Source organism: Cnephaeus nilssonii (genome assembly GCF_951640355.1).
Source record: "Cnephaeus nilssonii genome assembly, chromosome: 10".
In the NCBI taxonomy this organism is placed as follows: domain Eukaryota; kingdom Metazoa; phylum Chordata; class Mammalia; order Chiroptera; family Vespertilionidae; genus Cnephaeus; species Cnephaeus nilssonii.
In genome coordinates this window covers 1,481,001-1,501,588 of record NC_137081.1, presented here as the reverse complement: position 1 = coordinate 1,501,588, position 20,588 = coordinate 1,481,001, and the positions used below count along the sequence as shown (strand labels likewise).

Genomic DNA, 20,588 nt, shown 5'->3' with positions numbered 1-20,588 from the left:
TGATAACTGATACCCATTTATTGTTTTTTCTTTCAGATGACACGGAGGCACAGATCGGGATAAACGGTGAACATTCCTTTATGTGCTTATTAGCATAATTAGTATAATCAGAATAATCACTTAGTATAATTTACTTATTAGTACAATTCATTTATGCATTCAATTCTTATGTTTCTCTGACATGAGGTGCATGATAAATCTATGTGATCTTTGAAATAGTGTTTTATTTATTTTTTAATATATTTTTATTGAATTCAGAGAGGAAGGGAGAAGGAGAGAGAGATAGAAACATCAATGATGAGGGAGAATCATTGATCGGCTGCCTTCTGCATGCCCCCTACTGGGGATTGAGCCTGCAACCCGGGCATGTGCCCTGACTGGAATCAAACCCGGGACCCTTCAGTCCGCAGGCCGACGCTCCATCCACTGGGCCAAACCAGCCAGGGTTAAAATAGTGTTTTTAGTAGAAACAACGAAAAGTTAGAAATAACAGGCATAGTGTGTGGTAGGGAAGGCTTCACACATTGTGTTTGCTCTCGTCCCAATGCGTGTGATATTTAGTATCAGATGAATCACAGCACGGGCCACACACATGGCATGCCACGTCTCCCGAAGAGTGGCTTCGGTATTGCCCTCGTACCTTAGCTCTCACTTTGTCTCTGGATTATCTCAGTGTTGTGTGGCGTTGGCAAATGTTACTCAATGTGACCCTCACTGGATGTATGTCTTTGAGTTGTCAACGATCACCAAGAAGAAGTAGAGATGTTTAACAATACATAATTGCTTCTGTCAATATTATTTAGTGTTTGTATACAGATTGAATAGGAATGCCACTTTATATATCTGAGCACTGTGGGCATGAATTTTTTTTGAAAGAAAGCTTAGTTGAGACAATTGCCAAATACGCAGTCCCAAACAAAATTGAAGAGTGAGAGTCATGTGGCTTGTGGAAGCCACTGAGCCACACCAGCTGGGCGACTGAAATTTCTTAGTGAAGAAACACATGACACTTTTCTCCCAATGAGACCTCACACCTAGAACATATGAACTATTTGTAGATTTCCCTAAATGTGGATACACATCTACACTAATAAAAGAGTAAGATGCAAATTGACCGTACCTTCGTGACGACCACCAGCCAATCAGGAGTGAGTATGCAAATTAACCCAACAAAGATGGTGAGTTAATTTGCATACGCAGGCGCCTAGCGGCCATGTCACCATGGCAATGACCAGGCGTTCTGCAGCGCCCCAGCCGCTCCGGGCCTCTGGGCAGCGTGGGAAGGCGGAAAGGCGGCTCCGGCTGGAGACAAGGCGGTGCTGGCAGCCAGGGGAAGGAAGGCCCATTCTTGCACGAATCTTCATGCACCGGGCCTCTAGTAAACTTAAATAAGAAAAATAAGTAAACCACGTTTTGCCATGATATTGTGTACTTCCCAACCAAGGGTAAAGGAGCCCAGGATCTTGTTCTGTCAAATCATGAGCCAGTTGGCAGTGAAGGCCCCGCTAATGACGGCGGGAAACTTAGGACGTGGACACCCGGTGGCGACCACGTGCGGTCAGAGCTGCACCTGCCCGAGTCCACCTGTCGCAGCAGGTGTCCCGGGCCACGGGAACGCTGTGCGGTGTGGCATTGCCACCTGTGGTCGTTAGCTCTCCCTGTTCGCTCCTAAACGACTGCAGCGCACGGCCACGTGTGCATGTGACATCACTAGGGAGCGGCTCCAGGAGAGCTGCTCTCTGACCTGCGTGTGTCCGACCCCCAGGGCGGCCCGGCTTCTGCTCGCTGGAGGCGGAGGTGGGGTTCTGCCGCGCCTACTTCACGCGCTTCTTCTACAACCACCGCACCCGGCGCTGCGAGCAGTTCGTGTTTGGGGGCTGCGGCGGGAACCGCAACAACTTCGAGACGGAGGCCGAGTGCCAGCGAGCCTGCGGGGCCCGGGGTGCGTGCTCTTCTCCCTTCCTGTGCTTCCTCTAAAGCCTTAAAACATTCTTTTTATTCCTTTATTGATTAAGGGGTTACATATGTGTCCTTATTCCCCCATTACTCCCCCATCCTTCCCGCTCATGCCCTCACCCCCTGGTGTCTGTGTCCATTGGTTGGGCTCAAATGCACGCATACAAGTCCTTTGGTTGATCTCTCCCCCTTTCCCCCCACCCTCCCCTGCCTTCCCTCTGAGGTTTGATGGTCTGATCGATGCTTCTCTGTCTCTGGATCTGATTTGTTCATCAGTTTATGTTGTTCATTAGATTCCACAAATGAGTGAGATCATGTGATATTTATCTTTCTCCAAATGACTTATTTCGCTTAGCACAGTGGTCGCCAAACTCATTAGTCAACAGAGCCAAATATCAACAGTACAACGACTGAAATTTCTTTGGAGAGCCAAATGTTTTAAACTTAAACTATATAGGTAGGTACATTGTTATTAACTTAATTAGGATCCTCCTAAGCTGGCCTTTGCTAAAAACTCAAGGGGCCAAAGAGCCGCATGTGGCTCGTGAGCCGCCGTTTGCCGACCACTGGCTTAGCATAATGCTCTCCAGGTCCATCCATGCTGTTGCAAATGGTAAGAACTCCTTCTTTAAAACACAAGGCATCCTAAGGACCAGCGCGCCCAATGTGTGCATTCCCATAGCAACGGGATGCGTTGGCCTTCATTGAATCTGATAGGAAAGAGTCAGTGAAGGAAATGTGTTAAAGCACAGGGATGTAACCAACCTGACTTCAGGGAACATGGCTTCCCCAGATGAACATGCTTATGCTCCATTATTCCATGCTCCATGAACATGCTTATGCTCCATTATTCCATATTCTTTCCTGAGGAAACTGCGTTATCACTGAGGGACAAGAGCAGGGCTCCGAACTCCTGCGTTCACAACCATCTGAGGACAGAGAGCTCTTTGCACCCTCCCACCTTGAAAACCGACCCGTTTTATGTGCTCGTGACATGTATTAAATGTGCCCGTGACATGTATTAAAGGAGGGACAAACAGGAACGCTCATGCTTATCTTACTGAGAACCACAGAATTGCTCCTGGAGGCATCATCTTAGTTTACATGTGTGCACACACGTGTGTAAAGCCCGCTGCCCCTGATTTAACAGAGCCTGTGGGTATGCCTCCTGGCGTTTACTGTTACTCATACACCTGCTGGCGTGGCTGTCCTGTGAGCATGAGCTGGGACCGCGTCACGCATGTTAACTGGCTGCCCTTTCTCCCGCAGATGACAGCACCCCGCCCCCCGTCTCCTCCACACCCCGCGCTGCCCAGGAGAATGCCAGAGTTGGGGGTAAGAATTTTATTTTAATTTCTGCTAGAAAATGTCATGTTAACAACAGAAGTGGATGCACATAGAACTGTGCTTTAAAACGTTACACCAGCTTTTCAGACTCTCGGTGTCCTGTCACCACTTCTCCACTTTTCCCGGAAGAGGAGCGGTAAGCTTGGTCACTTCTGTTTCTGCCGGTCACTCAGCTCTGCGCTCTGTCCAGTGACACCCCTCCTGCCTCCCCGCCCAGCCTGGCCTGTTTGTCCAGACTCCAGTCCTCCGCGTGTGGACCCCAACACGCATGTAACCCAAACGGAACATTCATGGGAACAAAAGGAGATGCTTCAAGATGTGATTTATCTATTTTAAATATGTATGTCCTGACAGGAAAGTGGCTTTGCAATTGGATGCGTAAATTAGTTTTATCCTAACAGTCTTTCAACATGTTGGGACACGATATACAAAAAAAAAGCAATAAACTTCACACGGGCTCAGAAATCCAGGTGGCACAGGCACGAGATGGAAAGATAGGGATGGGGGGTGGGTAGTCACAGAGATCATAGGGGACTCTGAGAGAACATGAAATAAAATATAACATAAGAAATACAATACAATTAATATACTTAATATAACTGATATAATTATTATAATTATTGTATTAATATGTTAGTATGTTAATATATTAATACTAGAGGCCCAAGGCACAAAATTCGTGCAAGGAACTTGGCCAGTAGCCCCAGCTGCTGTCTTGGCCCTCGAGGCCCCACTGCCTCACAGCCCTGCAGCCCCTCCCCGTGGGGAGTAAGCCTAAGCCGTCAGTAGGACATCCCCTGAGGGCTCCCAGTATGTGAGAGGGGGCAGGTTGGGCTGAGGGACCCCCCTACCCCCCGTGCACAAATTTCGTGCACCAGGCCCCTAGTAGAAGATAAATAAATCCCAACAAAAATGGCTGCGGCCACGGAGCGAGCAGGAGGCTACAAAGTTTCAATTGTAGAAGGAAAATAAATTCCAGATACCAGGGCCTCTGCTTGGGTTGCCAGGAGGCGTGGCCAGCCTGCAAACCACCACAGGCCCCTCGCTCAGGCCACCCCACGCCCCAAGGGAACCCCACCCTGATCAGGGACACCCTTCAGGGCAAACCAGCTGGCCCCCTCCTGTGCACCAGGCCTCTATCCTATCTAATAAAAGAGTAATATACAGATTGATCATCACTGCAACACACAATATAGCTGCCCCCATGTGGTCAAAGATCCTGCCCCCATGTGGACACAAGATGGTCACCACAAGATGGCCAACAGGAGAGGGCAGTTGGGAGGCACCCGGCCTGCAAGGGAGGGCAGTTGAGAGGGACCAGGCTTGCAAGGGAGGGCAGTTGGAGGTGATCAACCCTGCAGGAGAGGGCAGTTAGGGGTGACCAGGCTGGCAGAGGAGGGAAGTTGGGGGCAAACAGGCTGGCAGGGGAGCAGTTAAGCATCAACCAGGCTGGCAGAGGAGTGGTTAGGGGGTGATCAGGCTGGCAGGCAGAAGCAGTTAGGGGTAATCAGGAAGGCAGGCAGGCAAGCAGTTGGGAGCCAGCAGTCCTGGATTGTGAGAGGGATGTCCGACTGCCCGTTTAGGCCAGGATCGGGCCTAAACGGGCAGTCGGACATCCCTCCAGGAGTCCCAGATTGGAGAGGGTACAGGCTGGGCTGAGGGACAACCCCTGCCGTGCACAAATTTTGTGCACCGGGCTTCTAGTAAACAAATAACACGAGAATAAACTGTTTCCCATGCACAGCTGAACCCCTTGCCACATTATCCACCAGAACTGTTGCTCCCTCTGCAAAGCCCACTCAGCACCCCCACCAGCGCCCCCCAGAGGCAGCCTGTGTTTCATAACGTGTCTCAGACCCAGAAGCTAGAAACTCCCGCAGAGCCTCCCCACCCGCCCCCCCTCACAACTGAGCTCTGAGCAGCTGCCTCCCAAATAGACAAGACCTCACACAAGGCTGTGTCCACACTCCTTCCTGGGAGATGGGGAGACACAGAAAGAGCCTTCCTCGTGCCAGGACCGCCATCCACGCACAGTCCCCCGCCCCTGCCTCTGGCCGACCCCTGTCTTCCGGGCCGGCCTGCTTTTTAACAGGTGACTGGTTTGCCCCGTCACAAGAGTTCTCCAGGGAAGTGTTTCTAAAACTTAACCAACACGCAGATCCCTTTACAAGAGAAAAATCACAGGCTGTGCATTCGCAGACCAAGCTGTTCTGAATGACACTCATTTTACATGAACAAGGGAGAGAGCAGAATGCACTTCTTATGCCTGTGACTGTCATACAACCATACATCAACACGTATCCAACAATGAATAAAATACAAACTAAACACTAATCCTATATAATAAAAGAGTAATATGCAAATAGACGGAACGGCAGAACAACCGAACAACCAATCAAAGGGTAATATGCTAATGGTATGCTAAGGCTGCTCAACCGCTCACTATGGCATACACTGACCACCGGGGGCAGATGCTCTGACTGGTAGGTTAGCTTGCTGCTGGGTCTGGCCAACTGGGACTGAGCGAGATGGGCCGGACATGCCCTGGAGCCCTCCCATGGTCCCTCCCCGGCCCGATCATGCACTAGTGGGATCCCTCAGCCTGGCCTGCACCCTCTTGCAATCCAGGACCCCTCAGGGGATGTCAGAGAGCCAGTTTCAGCCTGATCCCGCAGGCCACTCCCCTGAGGAGGGCGCCAGACACAGGGCTCATGGCTGGCGAGTGCTGCTGTGGCAGCACAGCCTCTCCCGATCGGGACTGATTGGGTGTGAGCCCGTGGCAGGCACAGTGGGGCCGGGATGAGTGGGAGCGGCAGGTAGGAGCTGTAGATGGCATTGGACTGTGGGTTTCGGCCCGATCCCTGCAGGCCACCCAGAGGGACCCCACCTGTGCACGAATTCGTGCACCGGGCCTCTAGTAGATTAAGACTCATTGGATGGTACATGTTCTTTGTTAAAATAAATTCCCTCTTGTTTTACTGGTTTGGCTCAGTGGATAGAGCATCGGCCTGTGGACTGAAGGGTCCCAGGTTCGATTCTGGTCAAGGCCACATGCCCGAGTTGCAGGCTCCATCCCCAGTAGGGGGCATGCAGGAGGCAGCTGATCAATGATTCCCTCTCATCATTGATGTTTCTATCTCTTTCTGCCTCTCCCTTCCTCTCTGAAATCAATAAAATTATATTTAAAATAAAATAACCCCCCTATTGAAATATGAATTTGGGATTGACTGTATAGGACAAGTGCGGAATGGCGGAGGAACAGGTTAAGAAATCCTGGGATGCTTGGCGCTGTGTGGAATTCAATGCCTGACCTTTTCCTTCTTGAATACCGGACAGTCCTTGCAGCAGTGAATTCGGGGAGCACTGATATAAAATGGGTGCTGATAGAAAAACCCCAACTCTGCCTTTTCTAGGGACACAGTGGCAGGAGGTTCCTGGTTTTCTCACATCTTAATGCCTCCAGTGGCTCTGCCTGGCCAGTGCCCGTGTGACCACATAGTGCAGAAAGGCCAGGAAGTCCGGCCTGTTATTCCAGGGTCAGCCCCCCACCAGCCCGACCCCCCAATGCCCCTTGCCTCCCAGGGTCTGAGCTCTCCGAATACTGTTTGGCTCCTCACTGTCCCCCGACTTGTCGCCAGCCCCTCGTCCGATGATCCGTTTGGATTAGCTGTCTCTCTCCTGCTCAGACTTGATGCATTCCAGCTCCCTGCGCATGACTGAGGGCAGCAGCATCTGAGACATTCTGAACCCCAGCTCCAGGGGGAGAAGATTTGGGGATCGAGTAGAGAGGGGAAGTGTGACAACGTAATTGCTAAAAGACCTTCGCTCGGTTATTTTTATTTTCTAGTTAGGTTCCAGGTGACACATCGGAGTGGTTAAGAGGGTTGGCTTGATGGGCAGAAACATGTGGGTTGAAAGGCTAGTTCTGCTATTTGCCAACTCTCTCTGTGGCCTTGGAAAAAAATCACACGACTCAGCCTCAGCTTCCTCTTTTGTTACACCTGGGAAGTAATATCTCTTAAAAGTTTTATAAGGTTGTGATGGCATATGTAAAATTTTTTACCCACTGTTTACACACAGCATCAATATTTCAGGTTTTCTCTTTTTTTAAATATATATATCTTATTGATTTCAGGGACGAAGGGAGAGGGAAAGAGATAGAAACATCAATGATGAGAGAGAATCATTGATTGGCTGCCTCCTGCACGCCCCCTACTGGGGACCAAGCTGGCAACCTGGTCACGTGCCCTTCAGTCTTCAGGCCAATGCTCTATCCACTGAGCCAAACCAGCTAGGGCTTGAGGTTTTCTATGATAATGATTACCCAGTGTCAATGGAGGTTTATAGCAGGAAATAAGTAAAATAATCAGAGCTATTATTTATACACATTTTATTAGTGATAATTTTTAATACGACTAAAGCCCATGACCTTGATCTGAAGTATCTTCGTTTAATTACTTCGTATTATTATTGTCTCAAATAACATAAAGCACTTATAAAATTATAGCATTATTATAAACGTTTTGTGTCTTTGAAACATTCCTAGTTAGAGGACTTGCAAACCCGTGTTTCCGACTTTGCCTTATACCCTGAGGTAGAGATTATACTTCTTCATCTCAGTTCAGTCCAGCCAGCGCTGGGAGCCTCCTCCGGCCCGGACTGCCCCGAGGCTGGGTGGGGGGATGAATAAGGCGGCGTGTGGTCCTGGAGGGAGACGATGCTCACGGGGCCCATCTCCCAGGCAGAGTCGGACTCCTGGACAGACGGGACGGGGAGGCAGAACACAGGACTGGCCCTCCCCCGACGTCAACACTGAACATCTCTGTCTTTTCTAAACACGGGTTTCTCCCCATCGCACACGCGGCCGTCTGCCTGGATGCTGCTGATCCCGGCAGAATGCACAGCCCCATCTCCCCTCGGGAGCGGGTGAGGCAGGCCACGCACAGGAGAGCCGTGATGCATGGTCCTTTATATGCCTCTGTTCCGCAGGCGCCTGGCGCTTGCCAAGTGCCCCCAACAACCGGGCACGCCTGACCTGCTTACTTTCCTCCCCCCCGGCCCCCTCTAGCTCCTCTGCTCCTTAAAATCTCCTTCTTCCTGAAAAGCTGATCCAGGAACTAAAAAACATCACTTCCCACCTTTTACTACAATCTTACAAGGTTTTCAATTTTGCAGACGTGACATGAAGGAAAGTTTTTTCAAAGGCACAAGAAGACAGAATTATCTTAAAACTAGAGGCCCAGCGCACGAAATTCATGAAGGGGCTCCGCCCCCGCCGCCCAGGCGGCCACCCCTCTGCCTTGCCCCCACAGCCCCAGCTTTGTCGGGAAGGTCGTCCGGAAGGACGTCCGGTCTAATTAGCATATCACGTTTTTATTAGTATAGATTCATTAGTATAGATGAGTTGTACGCACACGTCTCACACTGCGGCTTACACGGCTCCTCTCCGGTGGTTAATGTGGAAGACCCCGATGGAGGTGGCTGGCTTCCAACCACTGGTCAGGCCGCACCTAGACAAGCGGTTTCCAGCCGTGTTCATCGCATGCACACGTCAACTAGTCCCTAAAATCCTGTGGCACGCCAAAAACTGTATTTTCTGCCAATCTGACAAAAAATAGGTATAATTTTGATTGATTTACAAAAAATAATAAGAATAGTAATCACCTACTCTTTTGGCTCCAAAGTGACTTATTTTTTTTCCTTTTTTTTTTTTCCAAAGTCGCTTTTTAAAAAATCAGGTACCTGTACTTTTTTATAAGGATTTCTGGTACCAAGAATCAAGCAATCAGACACACCCTTATCATGTGATGTGACCAATGAGATGAGACCCCATTATATGACCCGTACATTTATGGTTCAAGACGGGCATTCACACCGGACGGCAGCTGTCGCCCTCACTAAGCAGCCAATATCGCCTGTTTTATAAGCTCTTGCGACACAGTTTTTGAAAACCACTGGTCCGAACAAAGAAATCCAACCCAATAAATTATCTACCCTCGTTTTCTGCTTCTTTAATGCGGGAGGCCTTCCTGTCTAGACAAGGCTCCTACCGTCTGTCCCCCGTGACCTTTCAGTTTCCATCGCCCTGGCCGCCTGCCTTCTGCATTTCCCACTCAGCAAAACCGCCCAGAACACACAGAAGGCCCCTGGCGCACACTCCCCCGCCTGCTCCCCCCTCCCCCCCGCCACACACACACACACACACACACACACACACACACACACACGGGTGTCGGCTCCCGCCCAGGTGCGCCGCTCTGCCTTCTTAAGGAAGGAAGGTGCACGCTCCCTGCTGGACGGACTCGCTGCAGGGAACCAGCAGCTCCATCCCAGCAGACACGGACCCCGCCGCAGCCCTGACGCTCCCCGGAGGGAGCCGGCATCACTCTAGCACCTGCATTAGGTGAAAGTAGTCTCACATGTGTTATGTAATAGACGTTATGATATAATTTGAAAATTTAAGTGCATAGGGCCTGAAATAAATAGGAAAGTAAACAAAGAAAGCCAGCCCTAGCTGGTCTAGTTCAGTGCATAGAGCGTCGGCCTGCGAACTGAAGGGTCCCGGGTTCGATTCCAGTCAAGGGCACAGGCCCGGGTTGCAGGCTCCATCCCCAGGAGGCAGCCGATCCATGATCCTCTCTCAGCATTGATGTTTCTATCTCCCTCTCTCCCTCTCCCTTCCTCTCTGAGATCAATAAAAATGTATTTTAAAAAACACAGTCACGTGATCGCTGCTGATGGCCTGTCATGTCATGACAGAGCCTGTTCTCTTCATGTCCTCAGACTTCAGCACCCCCTCCTGGTGTCTGACCGGGGCGGACAGAGGCCAGTGCACGGCCAACGTGACCAGGTTCTACTACGACTCCGAGGCGGGGACCTGCCTCGCGTTTGGCTACAGCGGCTGCGGGGGCAACGAGAACAACTTCGTCTCGGAGCGGGCCTGTCTCAAGGCCTGCAAGAAAGGTGGGCCCGCCCCCGCCCCACGAGGGCCTGGCAGCGCCCGTCTGGGCGCCTGAATGGCTCTCCACCTCTGAAACACCATGCAGTCGGTCCCACTTCCTGTGGGAAACGAGGTATCCCGGTGTAGCTAATACGCGTTCCCTCTGCAAGGACGCTGAGAGAATGTTGCCGGGTCAGCTAGCTGCCATTCCTCTTCATGCATCTTCATAGAAAAACGATTAATTTTTAAAAATCATTTTATCCTCTTAATACTCGCATACTAAAATTCCATTTTAAAGGATTGTAGCAAATGTATGTGTGGCTCCTTACAATGCACAAAATTAAACATTACTTCTCTGAATAGAAAAATTATGCATGTTTATAGAATAGCATTAATATGTAAGTAAAAGCATCCATATTCCACCAACCATACACAGCCATATGTTCACATTTTTAATAAAACGATCATGTATTCCTACCTGAAAATAAATAGCAAAGATCAACAACGTGTTTATCCATTTGGCTAGCTCTTATAGATGCAAAGGGCCATCCTTAGAACTAGGTTGCTCTGGACAAAGATATATACAAACTAAAGACTCCTACATGAATCAAACTTTTCTTTTTAGTTTTAAACACTCAAAGATCATTTGATGAGGAGACATAAACCAAAGAATTTGCATACCATAAGCATAGTCCCTGGTCACAAACAATAGTGCGGTGAAGACCTTGGGGGTGTGGGCAGAGGGGGAAAGTGGGAGACAGCTGTAATACTGTCAATAATAAAATAAAAAATTAAAATGAAACAGAGGAAATTTTAGATAAAGTAACACAATAAGCCATTTCATCATGCATACATTTGTTTCTTTTCCTTTTGTAGCTTCCTTCAAAAGAACACCCAAACGAAGATTCATGACAACGAAAAAAAGAAAGCATTCAGTGGAAATAGGATATGAAATCTACTAAAATGGTTCAGATGAAGCATTTCACTGTGATTTCCACTTCCTTCCCCCTCAGTCTTACTGTGAACCTGTAACTGCTCTAAAAAAGCAGTCACGTCTTGCCTGACCGGAGGCAGCCCATCAATGATTCTCTCATCATTGATGTTTCTATCTCTCTCTCTCCCTCTCCCTCCTCTCTCTTTCTCTCCGAAATCAATAAAAATACACTTGTAAAAAAAATAAAAATAAAGATTTAATTTAAAAAAAAAACACACCAGGCCTCACTGTCTTTGAACACCCCCACCCCCACAGCATTTCACACACCAGTGATGCAGAGAAAATTGCGTAAAGGACGGGGGAGAATGGGGGGAGAAGCCGCAGACAGAGAAGGAGAAATAAAGGTGGACTGTACATATTCGTGGCAAGAATAAAAGGAGAGTTAGCCAGAATCAAGTTGGCTGTGGAAGGCGAGGAGATGAAGAATAGCTCTTTGCTTGTTATAAGCCTTTAATGCTCATTGGTCTTTCAAGTACATGCCTGTAGCGCTTTGCTAAAAAAATAAAATAAAATAAATGTAAAATACTGAGTGCTCTCCAGGTAAAGGCATCCAACGCCAATATCCGATGAGCCAAAACATGGAAAAAGTGTTCTGAGATGAAAAAACCAACCATCAGCAATGGCCAGGCTGTTCACACGGTGATCGCCACCTCTGTTCCTGAGGAACGTGGTCATTTTCCATGGCCGCTGCCTTTCTTCCTTCGGAGCGGGCCTGTGGGGACGCTGTGACTTGCCACATGGAAGCTGACACACCTGGGTCCTTTGTCGGTGTCGGACTGATCCCCAAACACCACGGAAGTGACATATCTGCTTCCGCTTTACACCGACTCCAGGCCCTTAAAGCTCATGGGAGGTTTTGAAACACTTTTGAAAGTAATCTCTTTTTACTATTTATTCATTTTAAAAATATATTTTTATTGATTTCAGAGAGGAAGGGAAAGAGAGATAGAAACATCCATGATGAGGGAGTGTCATCGATCGGCTGCCTCCTGCAGGCCCCACACCGGGGATGGAGCCCACAACCCGGGCCTGTGCCCTTGACCAGAAATAGAACATGTAAACCTCCTGGTTCATAGGTCAATGCTCAACCACTGAGCCACACCGGCCGGGCTAATCTCTTCTAAAATCATTCTTTAAAGAACTGGCAAAATTTAGTGAAGAGAAATGTATTCCTAGTACCAAAACCTTTCATTTCAATCCACAACTTGTTCTCTAATAAGTGTCAAGCAAATCCCAAGTAGCCCGAATGAAGCCATTCTCATCAGCATTGCTGACGGTTCACTCGCCACGGGGTAACATCACTATACACCGGGTGCCCTGGGGCTCTCGCCGCGTGGAATCTGCGTGTGCACAGAGGGAATAACCGCCCACGGAACCCGCCTCTCTCGGCCACAGGTGCCGGCGCGTTAAAGCAGAGGAAGCGGCCACTTCCTTCCTCTTCGCAAACGTTTGGAACAGAAAGCAAGAATGTTTGACTGTCCAGCCATCTGCCTCCTTCCTGTTCACCATCGTCCCACCCTCCAGAATGTTCCACACACTTTCTAAATCGCTCTGGGGAAATTTCCAGAGTTCCCCAACGGGAACAGCTGGGAGCCACCTACCCGGTGCATCTGGCCGAGAAACGGCCCTTTGAGAGCAGAGATGAAGAAACAATGACCACCTTTACTCCGACTGCCCGCCCCTGCTCAACGAGACGCCTTGGCAGCTGCAAAGCTGGGTGTGTGCCAGGAATATGTTTATTGAACTCTGCATGTTCCTTTTGTTTGTCTCCTGGACAAGCTACCCACCCACATTGAAGCAACGCTCTCTGGCTCATTTAATGATGGAGAAAATCTTTGAAATCCAGCACATCTCCCCGCTGTTCTTGTCTCTACTGGCGGGCGGTAAGCGGTCAGACAACTGAAGGATTGTTGAGAATTGTGGAAGGGAACAATAAAGCACCAGACCAAACACAGTAAATGAAGAACGTGGATTGGAGCTCAATGAGCCTCCATCCCCCGTCCCCTCCTCTGGGTGAGGTGATTCTGAGGTCCACACGTGGAGAGCGGGCATAGCGCTCGCTGCATCCGAAGTAGCCAATCAGACAGCAGCCACCGGCATCACAAGTCACTGAGTAGTTAACATTTTGAGATTTTTAGAACAAAGTCTCTTTGGGATGTAACAGTTATTCAAGCAATTAAAAGTTGAGGTAGGAACTTCTCGGTAAATTTTGTTCTGCTCAGGTAACAATTTTATAAAATGAAGAATGAAGAGCATAAAGATGAAGTGGTTTTACTGTTAACAAGATTAACTGAGGAAAATGTAAAAAAGTATATGCATTTAATAATTTGGGTTTTTTTATTTGATTTTGAGATGGTTGCCTAAGAGGTGCTAATAATATTTTTAATGTGGAAACTTTAACATGGGTACAAAAGGGTAAAAATCAGTGAATGTTCTTTCGGTTTCTCTAATAAAATCATTTTTCCAATTCATTTGAAAATATTTAAATATCTTATGTTGCTTAGAAATTAGATATTAAAAATGGTCATTATTCCTTGTGTCATCTTTCTAAACATTCAGAGACTTACACTATCATTTATACACTGAGTGGCCAGATTATTATTATCTCTGAACACATAATAATCTGGCCACCGTGTGTGTGTGTGTGTGTGTGTGTGTGTGTGTGTGTGTGTGTATTAGAGGCCCGGTGCATGGATTCGTTCATGGGTGGGGTTCAGCCAGCCTGGCCAGGGGGAGGGGACATGGGCAGTTGGCCGGCCTGCCTGCTGGTCGAACTCCTGGTCGAGGGGACAATTTGCATATTAGCCTTTTATTCTATAGGACAGTGGTCGACAAACTGCGGTTCTGTTGACTAATGAGTTTGCCGACCACTGCTGTAAGGCATTACCCTTACCCAGAAGTTTTGACTTCAGATTAAAGACATTAGTACATTATTAAAATGTTTTTTAAGTGTTTTTCCCTAAGGCAGTGGTCGGCAAACTCACTAGTCAACAGAGCGGCAAACTTCGGCTCTGAGTGGCCAGATCATTACACGCTCAGAGATCATAACAATCTGGCCACTCAGTGTGTATGGATCCTATTGGAAATGTATGACCCAACGGAGATCAGAACACAGAGATAGCCGAGTAGAAATACAGCCACGCTAGTGGTGGTGTGGCCGGTGCTGTCTTCCCCAACATCTTCCTTTTCTCCGCGTGGGAGTGTCTAACCGGAGCCCCAGTGCCCATGTCCTTCGCCTTACAGCCCATACACCTTCCTCCAGGAACCTCTGAGGCAGTTTGCCAGATTAAACCTCTTGCAAATAATGTTATAAAGAAGGAGACAGGTTCAAAGACCAAACAACTTGGGTTTCAAGTTCCCTTTCCACCAATTTCCCGTGGAACAAACTTACTAAGATTCAGTCCCCCATCTGCAACGTTGAAATGACATCTTCACGGAGTTAAAGAAAACACGGAAAACAGCATATTTCTGGAAAGATGCTAATCATCCAAAGGTTATTTTTCTTCCTCAACGTCCCCTAAAACAGAACTGCAACCCAGGAAGCACCACTAGAGAGAGGTAAGTGCTCAAACTAATGAACACAACCTCGAATTGAATTTGCTTTTTTGTTTCCTTACAATTAATCCAAAAAACGAGTCTCCACTTGTAGTGTCAGCCATGTGGTCATTCACTTCGACTAAATGACTTGGCTAAACAAGTAGTTCCTGTGCTCGCCTCCTTCCCCAGCCCTCAACCCCAGCCGCATCCAGCCGCGCGGACAAAGCACACAACTTGATTTGGGCGGCACAGCCATTGCACAGAGAATAAAATACAACTTATTTCTGAATAATATAGATATTTGTACTGATTTCAGAGAGGAAGGGAGAGGGAGAGGGAGAGAAACATCGCTGAAGAGAGAGAAACATGGACCGGCTGCCTCCTGCAGGCCCCACACTGGGGATGGAGCCCGCAACCCAGGTCTGTGCCCCGACCTGGAATCCAACCGTGACCTCTGTTCACAGGTCGACGCTCAACCACCGAGCCACGCCGGCCGGCCGGGCGAAAATAGAATTTCTTACCGTGTCTGAGCCCTGTACCGCAGCCCTGATGGCTTCCCTGGCGACTCCCTCTGGGTCCTGGCTCCGTGCCCGGCACGCGCTCTCGGTGCCACCGGTGAGCAGGTGTGTGCGCCCTGCGTCCGCCTGGCACAGGACACGCTGGTGCCCGGCCCCTGCTCCCCACTGAGCTGGTGCGCTGGGTCTTCGCTGCTGGGATGGGATGCTCCCAGCTCCCAGGGCGCATCCGGCCCCCGATGGCCCTCAGCTGGCGGGCGTTTCTCTGCAGGACAAGGCGCTGCTCTGACCTGCAATCCACCCTCCGGGGCCCACCCCGAGCCACTCGTCCAACCCCCGGTTCCACCTGAGACGGTCACGTGGCGGCTCACCTCACTCTGTTCTGACTCCCAGGCTCGTCTCATTTCCCTCGATGCCGTTCCCGAAAGACTAGAGCCCTCCCTCCATCACCGTGGGCACCTGGGCCCGCTCCGCTCCGCTCCGGGCAGCCCTGCCGGGGAAGGGCGTCTCTCTGACCCAGGGAGCACCTGCTCCCCCCTTGGTTCCAGGACAATTGTCACTTTCCGAGAAAGTGCGTTTCTGCCACAGGGAGGCCTCCTCAGCCCCCACCCACTCTGTCCTCCTCGTCTCCGTCCTAACCGTCACGTCCCAGCCATCGGAGCAGCTGAACAGGGGGAGCCCCACAGCGTGTTCTCTAAAGCCCACCTGGGGGGCGGGGGTGACAGCCAATTCCCTGGGAGCAGGAACCAAGTCCTTATCCCCAAACCCCGGGTTCCCCGGACCTGCCCAGGGCCCGGCACACGGCACACGGTCCATTCTAGGCTCTGCTGTCTGAGGGTGCAGATGCTTACATAGAGAGAGGTCCGTAATTAGAGGTCATTAACGGCCACAGACGCCCTCAGGTGTCAGCGGGATTAGGTTAGGGCGGGATTATGGCCGATGGTGCCGAGTCTCCTAGCAGACGGCGTAGAACAAATACTCTTCACGTTTGGAGACGGGGCCGGGGGGGGGGGGGGGGGGGACTCCTTTTTCAGGTATGAGAGACACCTTTCCCTCCACCCTGAGCTTCCAACGTCTGATGGGTATTTCCGACCGGATATGTAGGACCCGGCCCACATCAGCCCAGAATTGTCCAGATTTAGATCATTTCAAAGATGCGCATATATATTGAAGGACAAACGATGGAATGTCGCTTTATTTTGCAACTCCTAATGGATGTTTTAGCATTTATTTAGAGATTGTTTGCTTTTGCACCTAAATATTTTATGAGACACATTTTCCCACTGTGTGTGAATGGACGCTTTAATTGTATCGTCTGCCATAAACACCTGCAGATAAAACTCTGGTGATCGTGAGCGTGAGGATGCTTTCTGGGGAACCTCCTGGCTGTTGGGATTTTTCCTTATGGAAAAGGAGAGCGAATTGCATCCTGTTTCAGCGGAGGGACGCGCTGGGAACTGAGAGTCCTGGACACTAGATGGCAGGGTGAGACTAGAGATCCCCATCTCGGAGCGGATGGGAAGGACTGGCCCTCGGGAAGGGGTTCTGGATTTTTAGGCAAATGCCTTGTATCAGACCTCAGTGTAAGCGTCACACACAGCCCCACGCTCCTTCCATGGAAAAGCCTTCACTGTACACCACGGGCTGATGTGAAACGTGCATGAATAACTGAAGCGAAAAATCAAAATTGCTGGTAATTGTACAAGTTACATGGCTGAACGAAATAGTCTGTGCGGGGAAACATTCAGACTCATCTGGCATCTTTAAAATCAGTATGAGCTACATTTTCAAGCAAATCCAAGCCCTGGGCATTTAAGCAGGTGCGGCTTAGGCCAACAGGCATCAGCACCAAGTTAAATAAGCCACTCAGGTCTCCGTCAAGGTTGATATCAGTGAACGAGGAGCCTGTCAGGATAAATTCACAAGACGCGCACGTGCAGGGTGCGGGGGGCTCCAGCACGGCCGGCCAGGGAACCCGAGCCCAGAACTGGAACACGGTTTTACGCTTTCTGGGGAGGAGAGTGAGACTCCCGAATACCTTGCTCACGCGTCCTCCTTGCGTGCGCACGACTGGCAGGACAGCGTGGTGGGAATGGCGAGGGGACCACGTGTGATTTATGTTTTGTCCAAACCAGGACACTGAGCCTGGCACCCTGAACGGGGCTGCCTCACAAGTGGGCGGCGGGTCGCCTCATGGCGAGTGTTTGCCCTGAAGGTCGCTCTGTGCCCTCACTTAAGCGAGCGTTTCCATTTGCTGAACTTAAACATGAAGTTTGACTTCGTCCATGACTTAGCCCGTTTGCCAGTGCGAGCGCCTTACTGCTGGCAGCAGGCTCCCCTCCGGGGGATGTCTAGGAGGAAACCATGAGCCCCTCGAAGACCCAATCCCATCAGCGCTTAGGAATCCAGGAAGAGGGGGCAGGTTCTTAGGCAATCGTTTATGACATGTTGTTGGCCTCTCTTGGGGAAGCACATTTTAAAATGGGAAAGTAAATCCTATATGTAGGCTAATAGAAGAGTTTTCTTTATCCATATAGGAGCTTGTTATGATATGACTCGTTGCAAATGCAACGTTTTCTGCTCTTTTCTGATTCGTATCCGTAGTAAATATTTTAAAACAACATCATGCTTTCCCTCGAGATGATAAAGCATGTGCACAGTTAGAGTGACACATCAGCCCTTTGGTTTTAATCATAGAAAATCACATCATCCCTCCCAACGAGACAGCAGAGCAAATCCGGTTTTTAACTTCCAACACAACTAGGATCGAATCTGGTTCAAAATATAGGCTTGCTCGCTACTTATAAGCGATTTCAAGTGTCTTCGATCGGCTCTGGGAAAAAGACTAAATGTATCTAGCACATAAGGTTGAATTAGTGTGCTGAGTCATGCCACATCGTCTAAGAGCCACCTCACTGATTATTGCAATATTTTCGTTCTGTTCTACTGTGTTTCCCCAAATGCTTGCTGCCACATCGCAGTGTGTCCGTGAGGGGTCTGCCTCCCATCCCCCCACACCAAGTGGCTCCCGGAAGTCCCAGGCCACTTATTTCACCCCGCGTTTCTAGGCGAGCAACTGCAAGGGTCCGATAGGGGTTCAGGTCGCCTATTCTCTCTACGTGAGGTTTACAAATGACAGGGGTGAAAAGAGCCCGCGTCTTCACGGATCATAAACATGAACCTGACCAGGAACTTTCTTATAAAGCCTATACCTGCGGGGAGCTGGCCAGGTGGCGTGCCCTGGATGCTCAGTAAAGGAGAAAGAGCATCGATTTCAGATCGAAGAGTCTTATGACCTAAGTTTATAGCATAGATTATTTTCCCCATTCACTAGATTTTACTAGTGTTGGACAAATAAAATCAACTAATCTTTGGGGGGAAACATCAATGTTTTTGCAAACGTAACAGGAAGCGTTTTAATTTTTCATGATTTAAATTCAAAGCTACATGTTGATCTCTTTCTAGGGGGTCAGATGTCTCTTTCGCATATTGTATCGAGCCCGGGGGTGAGAGACATGGGCAGGGAGGTTCGGATTTAAAATCTGCATCACGGACTTCCTCCTCGGGGCCGGAAGAGATAGCTAAGCAACATCTCACCGGCCTCCTAACCCCGACCTGGGAGACAATGGTCAACCCCCAGGAACAAAACAGGTGTAACTCCGTTTCTCAGCCACAGAATCACCGTGGATAGAGGCTAGTGTGCATCCTACTTTTATATGAATGTGTTTGCACTGACCTTGATCCTATTGACCTTCAAGTCAAAGATTGTGCACTAAGTTTCTTCCGGGGTCCAGCTAATAAAAATGTGAGGAGCACAGAGCTCCAGGGACACGAACCCCTTCACGTTGCTAGCCGCTCCTCCTCTGATCGTCTGCAAGGACGCCGTTTTGTTCCAGAACTGCAGTCACGTCCCAGTGTCTCAGCGCCGCTGATGCCACATTTACGAAGGCCAGAATGAACATCGCAATAGCCTGTTTATTTCTAAATGTCACATAGCTGGATTGAAAGGCTTAGAGACATAAGGGACGTCAGGTCTGATCTGCTCATCATGTGTAGTTTGCCGATGAGGACCTCGGTGCTCGGACACATAAGGGAGGTGTGAGCTGTGTCGGTTTCAGGATCGATCATTGCCGCCGCACCTCCACACACGTACACAGTATCCAAAGCCGCGTCTTACTTACAGCCGCCCCCCGCCAGTCCCAGGGAGTCATCACACACGTTCGGAATAAACTTATCTTTCTTGGCACACGATGGTTTTGTTGATGAAAAACACACGCATGCTAGTGTCATAACATGGCAAAACACACGCATACTAGTGTCATAACATGGCAAAAACACACGCATGCTAGTGTCATAACACAGCAAAAACACACGCATACTAGTGTCATACACAGCAAAAACACACGCATACTAGTGTCATAACACAGCAAAAACACACGCATGCTAGTGTCATAACACGGCAAAAACACACGCATACCAGTGTCATAACACAGCAAAAACACACGCATGCTAGTGTCATAACACAGCAAAAACACACGCATGCTAGTGTCATAACACAGCAAAAACACACGCATGCTAGTGTCATAACACAGCAAAAACACACGCATGCTAGTGTCATAACACGGCAAAAACACGCTTAAGAGACCTGCAGCATGAGGTTCCTCCCATTCGTCCTGGGAAACTGGTCAAGGCCCGGCTGACTCCCAGAGCCCCACACGCATGAGCGCGGGTCACAGCGTGAATGAAGACGCTGCGGTCACCACCCCGTGTTCACTCACGGGGAATGGAGAATTTCCTCGGGGACACTGGGAAGTATAATTCACACGCGCGCGCACACATACACACATGCACACACGCACGCACACACATGCACACGCGCGCACACACCCACATGCACACGCACACATGCACACGCACACATGCACACGCACACATGCACACGCACACATGCACACGCACACACACGCACACCCACATACACGCACGCACGCACATACGCACGCACACACATGCACAGGCGCACACACAGGCCCGCCCCAGCCCCTGTCGTCTTTGCACAGAACATCACACTGACTCCCTTGCACCCGCGGGCAGCTGCTGGGCCGCTGGAGCGGAGCTCAGGGGGAGAAGCCCACCGCGTGGGTGCTGCCCGGGGGTCCGCTGCTTCTTGCCTGGGGGGCGGGGGAGCGGGCGCCGCCTGGGGGCGCCCCTGGAGGAGGAGTGACCCAGCCCCGAGCAGGCGGGGCGCTGAGGTCACAGGAAGCCCCGCCCCCCCGCGGCTGGGACGGGGTGACGGGAG

General features: G+C 49.8%; 1 protein-coding gene across 3 annotated transcripts in view; it reads left to right on the top strand.

Moving 5' to 3' along the window:
• TFPI (tissue factor pathway inhibitor) overlaps positions 1 to 11,450 on the top strand; it is a 31,508-nt gene extending 20,058 nt beyond the window's left edge. Inside the window, exons 4-8 of one of the 3 annotated variants that reach the window (XM_079783153.1) lie at positions 37 to 66; positions 1,766 to 1,942; positions 3,226 to 3,291; positions 10,087 to 10,266; positions 11,120 to 11,450. In XM_079783153.1, coding sequence (XP_079639279.1) covers positions 37 to 66; positions 1,766 to 1,942; positions 3,226 to 3,291; positions 10,087 to 10,266; positions 11,120 to 11,205 — 539 coding nt within the window. In that variant the 3' untranslated portion in view covers positions 11,206 to 11,450. Of the gene's footprint in view, positions 1 to 36; positions 67 to 1,765; positions 1,943 to 3,225; positions 3,292 to 10,062; positions 10,267 to 11,119 lie in introns of all 3 variants that reach the window. The other 2 variants (XM_079783152.1, XM_079783154.1) reach the window with 2 other exon arrangements.
• Positions 11,451 to 20,588: the final 9,138 nt, after the last annotated feature.